General features: G+C 39.9%; 1 protein-coding gene across 1 annotated transcript in view; it reads right to left on the bottom strand.

Annotated features, from left to right (window-relative positions):
* RYR3 (ryanodine receptor 3) overlaps positions 1-19,951 on the bottom strand; it is a 550,597-nt gene that overhangs the window by 164,602 nt on the left and 366,044 nt on the right. Inside the window, 3 exon segments of the mRNA XM_079909615.1 lie at positions 4,642-4,779; positions 5,593-5,695; positions 16,859-17,059. Of these exon segments, the coding sequence (XP_079765741.1) occupies positions 4,642-4,779; positions 5,593-5,695; positions 16,859-17,059 (442 nt within the window).

The raw sequence follows: 19,951 nt of genomic DNA on the forward strand, positions 1-19,951 counted from the left end.
CAAATCAATAGAATTAGAAATGAAGAAGGAGAAGTAACAACTGACACTGCAGAAATACAAAAGATCATGAGAGATTACTACAAGCAACACTATGCCAATAAAATGGACAACCTGGAAGAAATGGAAAAATTCTTAGAAATGCACAACCTGCCAAGACTGAATCAGGAAGAAATAGAAATATTTCTATTTGAATAGAAATATGAACAGATCAATCACAAACACTGAAATTGAAACTGTGATTAAAAATCTTCCAACTAACAAAAGCCCAGGACCAGATGGCTTCCCAGGCGAATTCTATCAAACATTTAGAGAAGAGCTAACACCTATCCTCCTCAAAGTCTTCCAAAATATAGCAGAGGGAGGAACACTCCCAAACTCATTCTACGAGGCCACCATCACCTTGATACCAAAACCAGACAAGGATATCACAAAGAAAGAAAACTACAGGCCAATATCACTGATGAACACAGATGCAAAAATCCTCAACAAAATACTAGCAAACAGAATCCAACAGCACATTAAACGGATCAAGCGGGGTTTATTCCAGGAATGCAAGGATTCTTCAATATACACAAATCAATCAACGTGATACACCATATTAACAAATTGAAGGAGAAAAACCATATGATCATCTCAATAGATGCAGAGAAAGCTTTCGACAAAATTCAACACCCATTTATGATAAAAACCCTCCAGAAAGTAGGCATAGAGGGAACTTTCCTCAACATAATAAAGGCCATATATGACAAACCCACAGCCAACATCGTCCTCAATGGTGAAAAACTGAAAGCATTTCCACTAAGATCAGGAACAAGACAAGGTTGCCCACTCTAACCACTCTTATTCAACAGAGTTTTGGAAGTTTTAGCCACAGCAATCAGAGAAGAAAAGGAAATAAAAGGAACTCAAATCAGAAAAGAAGAAGTAAAGCTGTCACTGTTTGCAGATGACATGATACTACACATAGAGAATCCTAAAGATGCTACCAGAAAACTACTAGAGCTAATCAATGAATTTGGTAAAGTAGCAGGATACAAAATTAATGCACAGAAATCTCTGGCATTCCTATACACTAATCATGAAAAATCTGAAAGTGAAATCAAGAAAACACTCCCACTTACCATTGCAACAAAAAGAATAAAATATCTAGGAATAAACCTACCTAAGGAGACAAAAAACCTATATGCAGAAAATTATAAGACACTGATGAAAGAAAATAAAGATGATACAAATAGATGGAGAGATATACCATGTTCCTGGATTGGAAGAATCAACATTGTGAAAATGACTCTACTACCCAAAGCAATCTACAGATTCAATGCAATCTCTATCAAACTACCACTGGCATTTTTCACAGAACTAGAACAAAAAATTTCACAATTTGTATGGAAACACAAAAGACCCCGAATAGCCAAAGCAATCTTGAGAACAAAAAACGGAGCTGGAGGAATCAGGCTCCCTGACTTCAGACTATACTACAAAGCTACAGTAATCAAGACAGTATGGTACTGGCACAAAAACAGAAAGATAGATCAATGGAATAGGATAGAAAGCCCAGAGAGAAATCCACGCACATATGGTCACCTTATCTTTGATAAAGGAGGCAGGAATATACAGTGTAGAAAGGACAAGCCTCTTCAATAAGTGGTGCTGGGAAAACTGGACAGGTACATGTAAAAGTATGAGATTAGATCACTCCCTAACACCATACACAAAAATAAACTCAAAACGGATTAAAGAACTAAATGTAAGGCCAGAAACTACCAAACTCTTAGAGGAAAACATAGGCAGAACACTCTATGACATAAATCACAGCAAATCCTTTTTGACCCACCTCCTAGAGAAATGGAAATAAAAACAAAAATAAACAAATGGGACCTAATGAAACTTAAAAGCTTTTGCACAGCAAAGGAAACCATAAATAAGACCCAAAGACAACCCTCAGAATGGGAGAAAATATTTGCAAATGAAGCAACTGACAAAGGATTAATCTGCAAAATATATAAGCAGCTCATGCAGCTTAATAACAAAAAAACAAACAACCCAATCCAAAAATGGGCAGAAGACCTAAATAGACATTTCTCCAAAGAAGATATACAGACTGCCAACAAACACATGAAAGAATGCTCAACTTCATTAATCATTAGAGAAATGCAAATCAAAACTACAATGAGATATCATCTCACACAAGTCAGAATGGCCATCATCAAAAAATCTATAAACAATAAATGCTGGAGAGGGTGTGGAGAAAAGGGAGCCCTCTTGCACTGTTGGTGGGAACGTAAATTGATACAGCCACTGTGGAGAACAGTATGGAGGTTCCTTAAAAAACTACAAATAGAACTACACTATGACCCTGAAATCTCACTACTGGGCATATACCCTAAGAAAACCATAATTCAAAAAGAGTCATGTACCAAAATGTTCATTGCAGCTCTATTTACAATAGCCCGGAGATGGAAACAACCTAAGTTTCCATCATTGGACGAATGGATAAAGAAGATGTGGCACATATATACAATGGAATATTACTCAGCCATAAAAAGAAACGACATTGAGCTATCTATAATGAGGTGGATAGACCCAGAGTCTGTCATACAGAGTGAAGTAAGTGAGAAAGAGAAAGACAAATACTGTATGCTAACACATATATATGGAATCTAAGAAGAAAAAAATGTCATGAAGCACCTAGGGTTTAGACAGGAATAAAGACACAGACCTACTAGAGAATGGTCTTGAGGATATGGGGAGGGGGAAGGGTGAGCTGTGACAAAGCGAGAGAGAGGCATGGACATATATACACTACCAAACGTAAGGTAGATAGCTAGTGGGAAGCAGCTGCATAGCACAGGGAGATCAGCTCGGTGCTTTGTGACCGCCTGGAGGGGTGGGATAGGGAGGGTGGGAGGGAGGGAGACGCAAGAGGGAAGAGATATGGGAAAATATGTATATGTATAACTGATTCACTTTGTTATAAAGCAGAAACTAACACACCATTGTAAAGCAATTATACTCCAATAAAGATGTAAAAACAAAAAAAATGTCAGCCCTGAGTGAGGAGCTTTATGTCCCTGGAACATCTGGCAGGGAACCTGTATCCTGCCAACCAGACATGCTTGGCCACCTTCTATTTCTACTTCTGGGACTGCAGGAAAGAAGACTTATGACACAAAGCTTGAACCTCTCAGAATTCTGCTTGTGGAATGGAAGCAGCATGGGGCGCTCCATGGTGTCTCATGCTGGGGTAGCCTTTCAGGTTTGCACATCCTTCCAGGACAGAACATAATCTTTCTGCCTGAGGCCCGGGGTAGCAATGCTAAAGACTGCAGTCCTTAGAGCTTGGACACCATTCTTAGAGTTAGGGAGACTTCACAGAGCTTGGTGACTTAATCTAAGTGACTCCATTTACCTAACATGAAGCGGTCACCTTGGAGGACCCCCTGGCTGTGACATATTGTTTTAGAAAGAAGCAACCACTTTCAAAACTGACTCTCCACAGGGAATATGGGTCAACTCAGCCTATTTTTAGTTCTGCTTTGGCAGTACCACAAAGGGAGTCTAAACTCACTTTTTTGGACCTTTGAATCATGCTGGCCTGTCCTCACCAAAGACCCTCCCCCCCACGCCATGGTGACAAATAGGACCGACCAAGGGTTGCCAGTGCAACTGCTTCCAGAGGCTTCTACACTTCTGCTGATAAGTGCGGAGGATTCTTTCCCTTCAGAGATAGTCTGACAAAGATGGAAGGTCAATCGAAAGGGCAATAAGATGTATGAACCCCAAAGCAGTGTTTTCAAACAAACTGAGCACATCTTGACAGTCTATTGCTCTAGTCTATAGTTTGAAAGCATGTTCTAAGATGGATAGGAACAGGGAATAAGATAAAAGGCAACTATATTAAACCTGGGAAATTCCTTCTTCTTTAGACACTGAAATATTTGCAGAATTTGGTACGATGGAGCAGACTGATTATAATATGCAGACAATCTTCCTCTTGAAATGTTAATGGCAATGGACAGTCAACTGCCTTGCAGAACAAATTACGATCTTGTTTCAACATGGGTCGAAATGGTAGGAGTCATCTGTACTATAAGGATTAGAGAAATGATTTGAACAAGGTTCGTGAATGTTGAAAAACAGAAGGTCCAATTCCTCTGGGATGTTATATTAGGAAAATCGTAGCCAAAACCCAACCCCCCCCCTCCAAACCCCACAATCTATTCCCTTTACTTCTGCCTTATTATTATTACATTATTTCCTTGCTGGGGCAATTTTCAACGCTAAGGAACCACAAAAAAAAGTGACAGAAACAACAGTGGTTTAGAAGAGGAAGATTATGAACACATAAAAGAAAGAACAGAACTCTGTTTATAGGCATTTAAAAGTAGACAGATAAGAGCAGACCCACCAAGCAATCCATCCCTAAAAGACGACTCAAAGGAAGTTCCTTAAGTCAGAAGAAAAGCATAGCCCCAAACACATAGCAATAAGTTCTACAAATCATAACAGAATGCTTCCTTGAAGCTAGCTAAGCATCCCTTCTCTATCCCACAGTATTTGCTTAGAAAGTCCGTGATCTTAATTAAGTCTTAGAAGAGCTCCAGGTTGGGGGCAGTGTGATTGAAAGGCTCTGGAACTTACTAGGGCATCTCTCCTCCTCCTCTGTCGGCCGCTCCTTCTCTGGCTTGGAAGAGCCTTTGATTTTATACACCAAGGCACGGAATTTTCCAGTCCAGGAGGCGTCTTCCTCTTCCGCTTCCTCTTCCTCCAGGGGAACCCCTAAGCAAGTCACATAACAGAGTGATAACCTCAAACAGTACATGAAGCCACCAGATGATGGAAAGAACATAGAAACACTGCTTTCCACCCTTTGGAACTTTCTAAGGATACTATAGGCAGTCTCCCCTAAGTATTTATCTATATTATGTCTTTTGGCAAGTTTTTTAAAAAGATGATTTCTTGTATACAAGAACATTAAGTAATTTCAATCCCAAGACTTAACTTTTTCTAACCCATACCCAAAATGGGCTCTAGAGTGTCCACAAAGAAAGTTAACCATGAGTTACTTCAAATGAAAAAGTCATCTCTTATCCACATAGTGCTCAATCCACCCATGTACAAGCAGCACAACTGCTGAGAGCCACTTTAAAACGAGCAGATATGTATCTAAGCAGGGATGGCTGGTTTCGAATCCTTAAGGGCAGACATGGCCATACTTACATCATCACAGAAGCTAAAAAGCAAAGGGGATCGGAATCTTGGCTCAGCTGGGAACACAGTCCCAACTATCTAACTTGAGGTAAATTGGGTGAGGTTTATATAAAGATCAGTTCTTTTCTTTCCTTCTTTAGAGACCCAGTTCTCTCTTAGATCTCAGCAAAATTTCTTCTAGGTAGTAGTTTCAGTTATGTATTATGCCAGGATGATGTCCTGTATCTTCTCTGACCCAAATAGTTTTGGAGAGAATCATTTCTTGGACAATTGGTATTGTAGTTTAAAATAGAAAACTAACTTCGCAACCCCCCCTGAGCTTCTAACGAAGGAATCATGAACAGACTTGTCTTTCATAAAGCTTTTATCTCGGAAGCTCACCGCAGTGAATGAGAAGGTCCTCGTGGAAGTCATACATCTCCTCCCGGATCTCTTCTGGGCACGGGCAGTTCTCCCCCAGTTGAAAGTTAAGAAGCATGTTGATCTTTGAGGGACAAAGCAGAACGGCTAGTTGGTTCTCAATGTCTGTCCAAAGAACTCAGATCCAATCTTAGTCAGACACCTAATATTTCTCTGCAAAATTTTTTAACTCGATTATTATTATTTTATTTTTTTGGTAAAGATGGCCAACATTTAAAAGTAGCTTTCTATAACTGAATCACTCTGCTGCACATCTGAAACATTGTAAATCAACTATACGTCAATAAAAAATAAAACATAAAAATTTTTTAAAAGGGTACAAACTTCCAGTTATAAGATGAATAAGTTCTGGGGATGTAATGTATAGCATAGTGACAGTAGTTAACAATACTATACTTGAAAATTGCTAAGAGAGTAGATCTTAAAAGTTCTCATCATAAGAAAAAGAAATTCATAACTATGTGAGGTGATAGATGTTAACTAAGCTTACTGTGGTCATCATTTCACGATGTATACATATATCAAATGATTATGTTGTATACCTTAGACTATACAGTGTTATGCGTTAACCAGATCTCAATAACTGGGAAAAAAAACCCCACTACAAATAAAAAAAGAAAAAGAAAAAATTCCAGCAATATTGCTTTGCATCACCAAGACACTGTCTCTGCTCTCCTTCTTTAGAGTAATTATTTTGGTGACTATGGCTCTAATTCCTGTCTTTAAGAAAGAATGCATGATTCTGAGAAAAAAGTCATGCATCCAGGGCATTTTAAATGATCTTTGGAGAGATGAGTCATGAGAATACAAAGACGTAAAAACTACACTAATGAAATAAAGCCATAAACTATGAGATGCTAAAAAAAAAAAAAGAGCTTTCACTTTTTTCTGATTGATTATAAAGGTAATTTATTAATTACACAAAACTTGGAGATTACCTAAAGAAGAAAATTTACTGCAATCTCCCCACTCAAAGACAGCCACTGTTTTTAGTTAATATCTTCATGTATGCAGATTGAGATCACACTCTAAATCAATTTTTTTGAAACTCAAATTTTCCACTTAATCTTTCTCGAGAATTTAAAATTTTTCTTAACCTGATCTTTAACAGGTGCATTACATTTCATCATAAGGATGAACAGCAGTTTATATAAAATGCATGTAAAATTAATGATCTGCTATGAAATATTTAAGTTGTTTTCATTTTTTTTATCCTCGTAAAATAAAGTTGGTTTGAATTTCTCTGATCATTTTCTTAGGATAAACTCAGAGAAGCAAAATGCCTGGACCAAAAGGTTTGAACATTTTAATGGCTTTTTTTTTCCCTTATGATTTTTTTTTTTACATCTTTATTGCAGTGTAATTACCTTACAATGTTGTGTTAGTTTCTGCTCAATAACAAAGTGAATCAGCTATATGTATACATATATCCCCATATCCCCTCCCTCTTGAGCCTCCCTCCAACTATCCCTATCCCACCCCTCTAGGTGGTCACAAAGCACCAAGCTGATCTCCCTGTGCTATGTGGCTGCTTCCCACTAGCTATCTATTTTATATTTGGTAGTATATATTAGTCCATGCCACTCTCTCACTTCGTCCCAGCATCCCCGTCCCCCTGCCACCAGTGTCCTCAAGTCCGTTCTCTACGTCTGCGTCTTTATTCCTGTCCTGCCCCTAGGTTCATCAGAACCATTTTCCTTTTACAGATACCATACATATGTGTTAGCAAACGGTATTTGTTTTTCTCTTTCTGACTTACTTCACTGTGTATGACAGACTCTAGGTCCATCTACCTCACTACAAATAACTCAATTTCATTTCTTTTTATGGCTGAGTAATATCCCAGTGTATATATGTGCCACATCTTCTTTACCCATTCATCTGTCGATGGGCACTTGCTTCCATGTCCTGGCTATTGTAAATAGTGCTACAATGAACCTTGTGGTACATGTCTCTTTAGAATTATGGCTTTCTCGTGATATATGCCCAGGAGTGGGATTGCTAGGTCATATGGTAGTTCTTTTTTTAGTTTTTTAAGGAACCTCCATACTGTTCGCCATAGTGGCTGTATCAATTTACATTCCCACTAACAGTGCAAGAGGGTTCCCTTTTCTCCACACCCTCTCCAGCATTTATCGTTTGTAGATTTTTTGATGATGGCCATTCTGGCTGGTGTGAGGTAATACCTCACTGTAGTTTTGATTTGCATTTCTCTAATGATTAGTGATGCTGAGCATTCTTTCATGTGTTTGTTGGCAATTGGTATATCTTCTTTGGAGCAATGTCTGTTTAGGTCTTCCACCTATTTTTGGACTGGGTTTTTTTTTGATATTGAGCTGTATGAGCTGCTTGTATAGTTTGGAGATTAATCCTTTGTCAGTTGCTTCTTTTGCAAATACTTTCTCCCATTCTGAGGGTTGTCTTTTTGTCTTGCTTATGGTTTCCTTCACTGTGCAAAAGCTTTTAAGTTTCATTAGGTCCCATTCATTTATTTTTTATTTTATTTCCATTACTCTAGGAGGTGGGTCAAAAAGGATCTTGCTGATTTATGTCAAAGAGTGTTCTGCCTATGTTTTCCTCTAAGAGTTTTATAGTGTCTGGCCTTACATTCAGGTCTTTAATCCATTTTGAGTTTATTTTTGTGTATGGTGTTAGGAAGTGTTCCAATTTCATTCTTTTACATGTAGCTGTCCAGTTTTCCAAGCACCACTGATTGAAGAGGCTGTCTTTTGTCCATTGTATATTCTTGCCTCCTTTGTCAAAGATAACGTGACCATATGTGTGTGGTTTTGTCTCTGGGCTTTCTATCCTGTTCCATTGATCTATATTTCTACTTCTGTGCCAGTACCATACTGTCTTGATTACCGTAACTTTGTAGTATAGTCTGAAGTCAGGGAGACTGATTCTTCCAGCTCCGTTTTTCTTTCTCAAGATTGCTTTGGCTATTTGGGGTCTTTTGTGTTTCTATACAAATTGTAATATTTTTTGTTCTAGTTCTGTGGAAAATGCCATAGGTAGTTTGATAGGGATTGCACTGAATCTGTAGATTGCTTTGGGTACTACAGTGATTTTCTCAATGTTGATTCTTCCAATCCAAGATCATGGTATATGTCTCCATCTGTTTGTATCATCTTAGATTTGTTTCATCAGTATCTTATAGTTTTCTGAATATAGGTCTTTTGTCTCCTCAGGTAGGATTATTTGTAGGTATTTTATTCTTTTTGTTGCAATGGTAAATGGGAGTGTTTCCTTAATTTTTCTTTCTGTTCTTTCATTGCTAGTGTATAGGAATGCAAGAGATTTCTGTGCATTAATTTTGTATCCTGCTACTTTACCAAATTCATTGATTAGCTCTAGTAGTTTTCTGGTAGCATTTTTAGGATTCGCTATGTATTGTATCATGTCATCTGCAAACAGTGACAGTTTTACTTCTTTTCCAATTTGGATTCCTTTCATTTCTTTTTCTTCTCTGACTGCCATGGCTAAAACTTTGAAAACTATGTTGAATAACAGCGGTGAGAGTGGGCACCCTTGTCTTGTTCCTGATCTTAGAGGAAATGCTTTCAGTTTTTCACTATTGATAATGCTGTTGGCTGTGTTTGTCATATATGGCTTTTATTATGTTGAGGTAGGTTCCCTCTATGCCCACTTTCTGGAGGGTTTTTATCATAAATGCGTTTTATGATAAAAGCTTTTTCTGCATATACTGAGATTATCATATGGTTTTTATCCTTCCATTTGTTAATATGGTGTATCACATTGATTGATTTGCATATACTGAAGAATCCTTGTATTCCTGGGATAAACCTCATTTGATCATGGTGTATGATCCTTTTAATGTGCTGTTGGATTCTGTTTGCTAGTATTTTGTTGAGGATTTTTGCATCTATGTTCATCAGTGTATTGGCCTGTAGTTTTTTTTGTGACATCTTTGTCTAGTTTTGGTATCAGGGTGATGGTGACCTCGTAGAATGAGTTTGGGAGTGTTCCTCCCTCTGCTATATTTTGGAAGAGTTTGAGAAGGATAGGTGTTAGCTATTCTCTAAATATTTGACAGAATTCACCTGTGAAGGCTCCTGGTCCTTGGCTTTTGTTAGTTGGAAGATTTTTAATCACAGTTTCAATTTCATTACTTGTGATTGGTCTGTTCATATTTTCTATCTCTTCCTGGTTCCGTCTTGGAAGATTTTACTTTTCGAAGAATTTGTCTATTTCTTCCCGGTTATCCATTTTATTGGCATATAGTTGCTTGTAGTAATGTCTCATGATCCTTTGTATTTCTGCAGTGTCACTTCTCCTTTTTCATTTCTAATTCTGTTGATTTGAGTCTTCTCCCTTTTTTCTTGATGAGTCTGGCTAATGGTTTATCAATTTTGTTTATCTTCTCAATGAACCAGCTTTTAGTTTTGTTGATCTTTGCTATTGTTTCCTCCATTTCTTTTTCATTTATTTTTGATCTGATCTTTATGATTTCTTTCCTTCTTCTATTTTTGGTTTTTTTTTTTTGTTGTTGTTGTTCTTCTTCTTCTTTCTCTAATTGCTTTAGGTGTAAGTTTAGGTTGCTTATTTGAGATTTGTCTTCTTTCTTGAGGTAGGATCATATTACTATAAACTTCCCTCTTAGAACTGCTTTTGCTGCACCCCATAGGTTTTGGATCATTGTGTTTTCATTGTCATTGTTGCTAGGTATTTTTTTATTTCTTCAGTGATCTCTTGGTTATTTAGTAGCATATTGTTTAGCCTCCATGTGTTTGTATTTCTTACAGTTTTCTTTTCCTGTAATTGACATATAGTCTCATAGCATTGTGGTCAGATAAGATACTTGATATGATTTCAGTTTCTTAAATTTACCTAGGCTTGATCTGTGACCCAAGATATGATCTATCCTGGAGAATGTTCCATGTGCACTTGAGAAGAAAGTGTATTCTGTCACTTTTGAGTAGAATGATCTATAAATATCAAGTAAATCTATCTGGTCTGTTGTGTCATTTAAAACTTGTGTTTCCTTATTTATTTCCTGTTTGGATGATCTGTCCATTGGTGTAAGTGGGATGTTAAAGTCCCCTTCTATTATTGTATTACTGTTGATCTCCCTTTTCATGGTTGTTAGCATTTGCCTTATGTATTGAGGTGCTCCTATGTTGGGTGCATAAGCATTTATAATTGTTATATCTTCTTCTTGGATTGATCCCTTGATCATTATGTAGTGTCCTTCCTTATCTCTTGTAACAGTCTTTATTTTCATGTCTATTTTATCTGACATGAGTATTGCTATTCCAGCTTTCTTTTGTTTTCCACTTGCATGGAATATCATTTTCCATCCCTTCACTTTCAGCCTGTATGTGTCCCTAGGTCTGAAGTGGGTCTCCTGTAGACAGCATATATACAGGTCTTATTTTTGCATCCATTCAGCCAGTCTGTGTGTTTTGGTTGGAGCATTTAATCCATTCACATTTAAGGTAATTATCAATATGTATGTTCCTATTACCATTTTCTTAATTGTCTTTTATTTGTTTTTGTAGGTCTTTTCCTTCTCTTGTGTTTCCTGCCTAGAGAAGTTCCTTTAGCATTTGTTGTAAAGCTGGTTTGGTGGTGCTGAATTCTCTTAGCTTTTGCTTGTCTGTAAAGGTTTTAATTTCTCCATTAAATCTGAATGAGATCCTTGCTGGTTAGAGTAATCTTGGTTGTAGGTTTTTTCCTTTCATCACTTTAAATATGTCCTGTCACTCCCTTTTGGCTTGCAGAGTTTCTGCTGAAAGGTCAGCTGTTAACCGTATAAGGATTCTCTTGTCTGTTATTTGTTGCTTTCCCTGGCTGCTTTTAGTATTTTTTCTTTGTATTTAGTTTTTGATAGTTTGATTAATATGTTTCCTGGCATGTTTGTCCTTGGATTTATACTGTATGGGACTCTCTGCGCTTCCTGGACTTGGGTGACTATTTCCTTTCCCATGTTAGGGACGTTTTCAACTGCAGTCTCTTCAAATATTTTCTCAGACCCCTTATTTTTCTCTTTTTCTTCTGGGACCCCTAGAATTAGAATATTGGTACATTTAATGTTATCCCAGAGGTCTCTGAGATTGTCCTCAATTCTTTTCATTCTTTTATCTTTATTCTGCTCTGCAGCAGTTATTTCCACTATTCTATCTTCCAGGTCACTTATCTGTTCTTCTGCCTCAGTTATTCTGCTGTTGATTCCTTCTAGAGTATTTTTAACTTCACTTATTGTGTTATTCATCATTTGTTTGCTCTTTAGTTCTTCTAGGTCCTTGTTAAACGTTTCTTGAATTTTTTTTCATTCTATTTCTGAGATTTTGGATCATCTTTACTATCATTACTCTGAATTCTTTTTCAGGTAGACTGTCTATTTCCTCTTCATTTGTTTGGTCTGGTGGGTAAAAACCTTCCTCCTTCACCTGCTGCATATTCCTCTGTCTTCTCATTTTGTTTAACTTACTGTGTTTGGGGTCTCCTTTTCCCAGCCCACAGGTTTGTAGCTCCTCTTATTTCTGGTGTCTGCCCCAGTTGGTGAGGTTGGTTTAGTTGTTTGTATAGGCTTCCTGGCAGGGGGGGACTGGTGCCTGTGTTCTGGTGGGTGGGGCTGGATCTTGTCCCTCTGGTAGGCAGGGTCACGTCTGGTGGTGTGTTTTGGGGTGTCTGTGATCTTAGTATAACTTTAGGCAGCCTCTCTGCTAATGGGTGGGGTTGTGTTCCTGTCTTGCTAGTTGTTTGGCATAGAGCATTCAGCACTGAAGCTTGCTGCCCGGTGGGTGGAGCTGGGTCTTAGCATTGAGATGGAGCTCTTTGGGAGAGCTCTCGCTGATTAATATTACATGGGGCACGGAGGTCTCTGGTCGTCCAATGTCCTGGACTCAGCTCTCCCACCTTGGCAGCTCAGGCCTGACACCCGGCCGGAGCACCAAGACCCTCCCAGCTGCATGGCCGCTTCTTACGTCAAAGTCTCTGTGGGACCATTGCAAAGTCCACAGGCCTCTGCATGACCCAAGCACCTCTCACTACCAGCGCAGTCACGTTGGCATGCACCACCCAGTAATTCCAACTGGAGCTGCCATTTTAATGGCTTTTGATATTAATTGCCAGACTGCTCTCCAGAAAGCTCACAACAATTTGCATTAATACCAAATTTATACAAGAGTGTGTATTACTTTGCCATCTCCATTATGGTAGTGAGAGTTAACATATTTTCAAATAGTTTCCAATTTAATGGGTGAAAAATGTCATATCTCTGTTCCTTTTATTTTTCATTTTTTTATAACAGTCCTAATCTTTTTAATTCATTTATTTTATTTATTTTTGGCTATGTTGGGTCTTCATTGCTGTGCGCAGGCTTTCTCTAGCTGCGGTGAGCTGGAGCTACTCTTTGTTGCAGTGTGCGGGCCTCTCATTGCAGTGGCTTCTCTTGTTGTAGAGCATGGGCTCTTGGGTGCGCGGGCTTCAGTAGTTGTGGAGCGTAGCATCAGTAGTTGCGGCTTGTGGGCTCTAGAGTGCAGGCTCAGTCATTGTGGTGCAGGGGCTTTGTTGCTCCGCGGCATGTGGATCTTCCTTGACCAGGGCTCGAATCCATGTCCCCTGATTTTGCAGGCGGACTCTTAACCACTGCATCACCAGGGAAGCCCTCTGTTCCTTTAATTTGCATTTAATTGGTGAGGTTGAACTTTGCTTTTCCACACAGAAGGACTGTTTTTATCTCACAGTTTATATATTTTCCATCCATGTTCTTCCTCCATTTTTCTGTTGTGTGATTATCTTTTTAAAAATTAATCGGTGAGTGCTTTGCACATCTGCAGTTTATTAACTCTTGGTAATATATACTCCAAATACTTTTCCCAGTTTTTAGTGAGCTTTTAATTTTGTTTACAGAATTTTTTTTGACGTGTAGGTTTTATGTTTTGCAGCCAGCCTGTCATCTTTTCCTCTATAGTTTTGTGTCAGAGATGCTTAACTGTTTCTGTGCCATGGACCACTCTGACAGTCTAGTGAAACCCATGGATTTTTTCTCAGATTAATATTTTAAATACCTAAAACAAAACAGAGAGGATTTACAAAGAGAAACAATTATACTGCAATCTAGTTATCAAGATGATAAAAAACAAATTTGTGATACAGTAACATATATACAAAAAGATCTAGCAGCAGGTCTCACATGCACTGAGATCTTGAAGTAGTGATGAATGCAAATGATATTTCAAGGTATTAGAACTTTGTAATATGATATGAAAAAATATGTAGTTTCTGTGGGTGACAAGGTTAGGTACTTGCTTTGTCGCCTGTATCAATAACTGAAAGAAATGCTCTTAGAAATTAATGAAAAGTTGGTGAAAATAAAGCTGTCACTAAGATTTCTGGATGTCTAAATTCTTCCACAGACCCATGACCCCAGGTTAGTGAATATCTCGAGGCACTGAAGTAATAGCTAGAGGTAATCTTGTCCATTTTGCTGTGTCAGGCAGAGTAACCCAAACACCAGGCAAAGGGGTATTTTCTACTTTTGTTTAGGATATCTAGGTGAAAAAAATTTACAGTCTCATTTATTAAACCATGAACCTTATTTAATATTGTTAGGAAGATACTTTTTCAAAGCTTCTACTGCAAACAAGTTTCCGGCAGAAGGTAGAGGTATTGTTTGTAATAAAATAATATTGATAAAACAGATTGGAAAAGTGATTTTTGTGGTTATTCCACAATGTTAAATTATGGTAATTATATCAGCAACATATATGGATGGGTTGTTTATTAAATAAAAATCAGACCTGAAGGTCTGATTTCAAGAATCTGAAAGTTAATTTCTTACTGAATGATCTTTCTTTTGTTGCAACACTTAGGAAGCAAGTGGTCCATCAGCCCTCAGGGCGTAACCAAAAGGGGAGTGAACCGAATTTTCTTCCAGGTCATCCCCTTTAATAAAAGTCCTTTTCAAAGTGAAAGGCTTGCAAGCTGTGCTTGGCTAATTTGCCAACAATCACTGGACTAATCTTCGCTTTACCTACTTTTGTACTTAGTTACATCCCCCAAGTATGTTTTTTTCATCTCTCTGAATAGTGTATGGATATAGGGCTGAAAACCTCTATTTTATCCTCACAGGTTACAGAAGAGTGAGGTAATCATATCACTGTTTTAAAATTCTAATTCCTGTGTATCCTATATTCCAAGTGATTTTGCATTCCTCTGCCCTGAAATTGAAACCCTCCTTATCCTTTATCAATATTAAATTCTTAATTATTCAGAAAGTTCTATGGGTAGGTTCCTTCTAGAAATGAATACTCTGGGAGGGGTGGCAGATGGGACAGCTGAATTTGGTAACAGGGTCCCTGCTTTTATTTCATTTCTAGACCAGCAGCATCAGCATAGCCTGGAAACTCGCTAAACATGCAAATTCTCAGGCCTTACCTTAGACCTACTGAATGAGAAACCCTGGAGGTGGGACCAGCAATCTGTGTTTTATTCAGCCTTCCAGGGATTCTGAGGTCTGCTCAAGTTCTTGAGATACAGACTTCTGAAATGGGTCTGAAATAATTGTTCAGAGGACTGTCTAGAATGCTAAAGAAGGAAGTGATGGTAGGTCCCAAAGATGACAGAAGAGAAGATAAGGAGGCAGAATGGGGCTAGAAGAGGGTGGAGCCAGCAGGGCCCTTCTAGGATCCAGGATCATGAGCTGTGTCTATGGGGATGACGGTGTCAGATGGACAACCAAGTCCCGGCTGGCTTGAGGAGATGTCAGAAAACATGCAGAAACTCTAGTCACTGGCTCACTGACGGAAGGTCATAGTACATGGCATGAGGCAAATGCAAATACCTCTGACACTAAAACTAATGAGGGCTTGTAGTACTTACAGAATGTTTACTACCTGACAGATTACCTGCTAAGCGATCTAAATGAATTATCTCATAGGTTTCTCACAAACATTATCCACATTTTGCAGCCTGAAGAAACTGAGAGACAAAGAGAAGTAATGCGCCCAAGACTACCCGGTGAGTGATGGTGGAGCCGGAATGGGAGCCAGGCTCTGAAGCCAACAGCAGTGTTTTAATCACCACTTCATCCACCTTCCCACTTTTCACAAATACAAGTCAGCCTCTGCCCAGGGAAACAGGGAATGTTCGCACCTGTTGCCAGTCTAAAAGCAGCCTGACAACATCTGTAAAGCCTTCAAGAATAATTCACACTCACTGCATTTTCCTCACCACAGTGCAAAGTACCTGCTCTCACCAATCCACAGGGCCTTCGCATTTTGCCTCTAGCAAAGAGATGTGAAGCTCTGTCTGCTCTCTATCAAGGCCAGTATCATTCAAAGGAATCTTAAAAAGCCAAGATAGGTGGTTCATTTTTAAGCCAATATAAGTATCTATAGCCTGTAAACTAGGTTTTAGGAACGTAACTGGACCATGCTGTGGTGGCCTCGCCATTGTTACAAAATGGTGGTAATTATATCAACAACAATTTATGGATAGGCTGCTTATTAACTATATATAAGATCCAAAGATTTGGTTTCGACGACAGAAAATGAATTTCTTCACTGGAAGATCTATCTTGTCTTTTGAAACTGAGGGAGCTGTGACAAATGGCCTGCAGGATATACGTGAGCGGCCGAGCAGTGGCGACGAGTGGAGACCATTATTTTATAAGCTGTCCCTCCCTCATCTGCAAGTTTCTCACCAGGATTTTCATTCTTTTCAAAGCAGCCTTTCAACCTGGATGAGGCTGACTACGAGGTGGGGTAGCGCAAAGAATGGAGACAACACATCCCAGGAGAGGACTCCCTCATCCATGTCATGCCCTCCAGGCTTCCTGGGGCTGGGGTGGGGGGATTCCAGAGGGTCTCGGTCAAGGAAGACTGTGCACCCGCCCTCACGAGTCAGGAAATGCGGACCACATTCTGTTGATCTCTGCTGGAGAGTAGAGTTCTGACTTCTGGAAGGACTGGACAGAAATGCTTCTAAGGGGTAGACGCTGGATCCTAACAGAGACAGGAGTGGTGGCATGAGCGAGCGACGGAAAGGAGGAAGCCTGGCTCTGTGTGTGGTTTTGGAAGGTTATCTTTCCACCCAAGACAGCTGGCTGAGGCTTCCCAGTTGTCTCAGCACAGGACTAGCCTGTCTCCTGGTGCTGGCCGGGATCTTTCAACCTCCCAGGAAGGCTTTGCGTACCCTGCTTTGTCGGGTTCAAGCTCTTCCCTAGGAATGGGATGGAGGCTCAGAAGGGGCTTCTCACCTGCTCCTGCGGGGGTGAGCGGAACTCCCTGGTCTTCCGAGCAGTCAGGGCCGCAGACATGTTCAGGGCCTGCATGAGTTCATTGTAGCGGAACTTCTGATTCGCCTGGAGCTTGGAGACATAAATGTCACCAAAGGCCACGATGGCCTCCACCCGGTGTTGCAGCTCACAGTCACAGAGATAGCTGAGGAGCTCACACATCTGCAAAAGTGTACACACACATGAATATAATAATACTTCATGTACATTGGTGAAGCGGCTATCATCCCCATTCTACAGATAGTAACACTGAGACTTAGGCGATTTAAGGAAATTGCCCAGTGTCACACAGTAAGCATAGAGCTATTACTGGAATCCAAGTTGGCCATTACTGGATGACTCTGGATTAGTACTTGAACCCAGAGCCCAGCTCTTTACCGCTGAGCCAGGAGAACAACAGGAAAATGAGCTCATTAAACACCGAGCGTGTCTGCCTGTGGAGACAGAGAACAGCATGTAGGAGAGCGTTTTCCCAGGGCTCTAAGCTCAGTACGGAAACCACCACTGAATGGTACATATGAGCACTGGGTCTCCTTCCTGACATCTTCTGGTGCTGGATGATGGGAAAGCGAGACTTCTGCTTCCCTCCCCATGTTTCATTGTTTTTGTTTATCAGCACTGTTTTTCTATAATCGATTGATATAACTAATCTTATCGCCATTAGAATTTATACTAATAAGAAAATAATAGCCCTACCTTATTGAGCACTAGCTATGTGCCAGACACTGTGCCAGGCACTTGCCATACTTTATGTGTGTTCCTCATATTTTTACTAAAGCAGAAGTTCTATTTACCCACCTCCACTTAACCCATCACACGTGACTAAAGAACACTCTCCAGGGCTTCCCTGGTGGCGCAGTGGTTGAGAGTCCACCTGCCGATGCAGGGGACACGGGTTCGTGCCCCGGTCCGGGAAGATCCCACATGCCGTGGAGCAGCTGGGCCCGTGAGCCATGGCCGCTGAGGCTGCGCGCCCAGAGCAAGAACACTCTCCAGTGTGTCTGGGCACAGACAAGGCCCCTGGTGGTGGGGTGCTGTCACCTAGCAGGACAGTCTCTGTACATCTGCCCACCTCTGCTCCAGCCAGGTAAACTGGGACCCAGAGCTTATGCTCGTCCTACTTGTGATTATAATTACAACATTTAAAGTCATGTGGGTGAATGAAATAGGAAAACCAAGTTGAATGACTAGGGAACATCTGTGAAAGGCAAGGTTTTTTTTTAAAAAAATGCTAAAATTGAGTGTGAGTTAGACAACTATAAAAAGTTGGGGAAAATCATAAAAATCTAGAAGCATTTTGCACTCAGGTTGCTTTCAATTACCTCTAAGTCTGCAGCCTACCTTAAAGACCCCAAAGTTGTAATCATAGATGGCGCATGACAGGTGTCATCCACGGAAAAGAGGGGACTCTATGTGCCCGTCAGGGACTCACATTAAAGAAGAAGTCTTGCCCCAAATCATGTGCATATAGATACCTGCTTCAATTAAACTGGCTACTGCAGGCATACTTATTTTCTTAATTTTAGAGTTAAGAAAAGTTACAATAAAATAAGCCAACTCTTAGTTTTGACATTTTCCTATTGTTTTGCTGCTTTATCTCATTTATTTCTGCGCTAATATTTATTTCCTTCCTTCTGCTAAATTTGGGCTTGGTTTGTTCTTTTTCTAGCTCCTTGAGGTAAAAAGTTAGATTATTTGAGATCTTTCTCCTTTTTTTTAATGTAAACATTTATTGCAATGTACTTCCCTCTTCTATTTTTGCTGCATCCCATAGGTTTTGGTAATTTTTGTTTTCATTTACATTTGTCTTGAGGTAACATCTTTTTTTAAAAAAATTAATCATTAAAAAAAAAAAAAAAAAGAAGAGGTCTTGGCCCTCCATCAGAATAGCACATTTCTGTTTTAATAAAATATTTAAGGTACATATGTAAAATTCGTTGTACTTCTCCTCTATATTCAATGTTTTGATGAAATGGCCACCTACCAATCCCATCATATTGGATAAGAGAGCTTTGACTGCAGATTTTTTTTTTTTTTTTTTTTTTTTTTTTTTGCGGTACACGGGCCTCTCACTGTTGTGGCCTCTTCCGTTGTGGAGCACAGGCTCCGGATGCGCAGGCTCAGTGGCCACGGCTCACGGGCCCAGCCACTCCGCGGCATGTGGGATCCTCCCGGACCGGGGCACGAACCCGTGTCCCCTGCATCGGCAGGCGGACTCTCAACAACTGCGCCACCAGGGAAGCCCAGATTATTTTTTATAATATATTTTATGGTAAAATGTTTCAAATTATATTTTTTAACAACACATTTTACTATTATGTTTTACTATATCATCATCCACATTTTACAAATCATAAAGCCAAGACTGATGGGCTACTGACTTGGCAAATTTATTTAGCTAGTAAGTGGCTGAGGCACAGGAAGTGAAATCCAGGGATGCCTGAACCAGGGTCACTCCACTAAGATCAACTGCTCTCCTCTATTTCTTTTCTTTTCTCTTTTTTTACTTTCTAGAAAATTTACTGAAGTATAGTTGATTTACAGTGTTGTGTTAATTTCTCCTCTATTTGTTTTCATTTCTCTCTTCTCAGTGCTAAGAAGACAAAGGTCACCATCCTCTTCCGCGCATCACTGATGCTAGCTTACGTCTGGTAAGACTAAGCTGCGCGAGGGGGCAGCTCTCAGTGAGCAGGACGCCCAGCACAGACGGCACTTTCTCTGAGTGCCAGTGTAACAGGTTCACGTCAGGCTTGTGATCGGAGCACGGCAACAAATGAGAGCGGCTGATGAGTGTGGTCATTCTACAAGCCAGTTCCTCTGGTCAACTCCACGGCCAAAGGCTCCTCCCCGTCTCCAGACAAGATGTCACAGATGAGCGCTTTAGTCCCAAAGGGTAGGAGAGAAGACCAGGGAAAATCCATCGGTGGGACCAGAAAAACAGTTCTAAAGCACACGCTTTATTGACGAGGGCTGGTATTTTCGTTTTGGTTTGGGGAGACTTAGGGAGTAACTTCCAGCTCAGAAACAAGCAGGACCAGTGGGCGCTCTCCCTGA

This window comes from Stenella coeruleoalba (assembly GCF_951394435.1).
Source record: "Stenella coeruleoalba genome assembly, chromosome: 2".
In the NCBI taxonomy this organism is placed as follows: domain Eukaryota; kingdom Metazoa; phylum Chordata; class Mammalia; order Artiodactyla; family Delphinidae; genus Stenella; species Stenella coeruleoalba.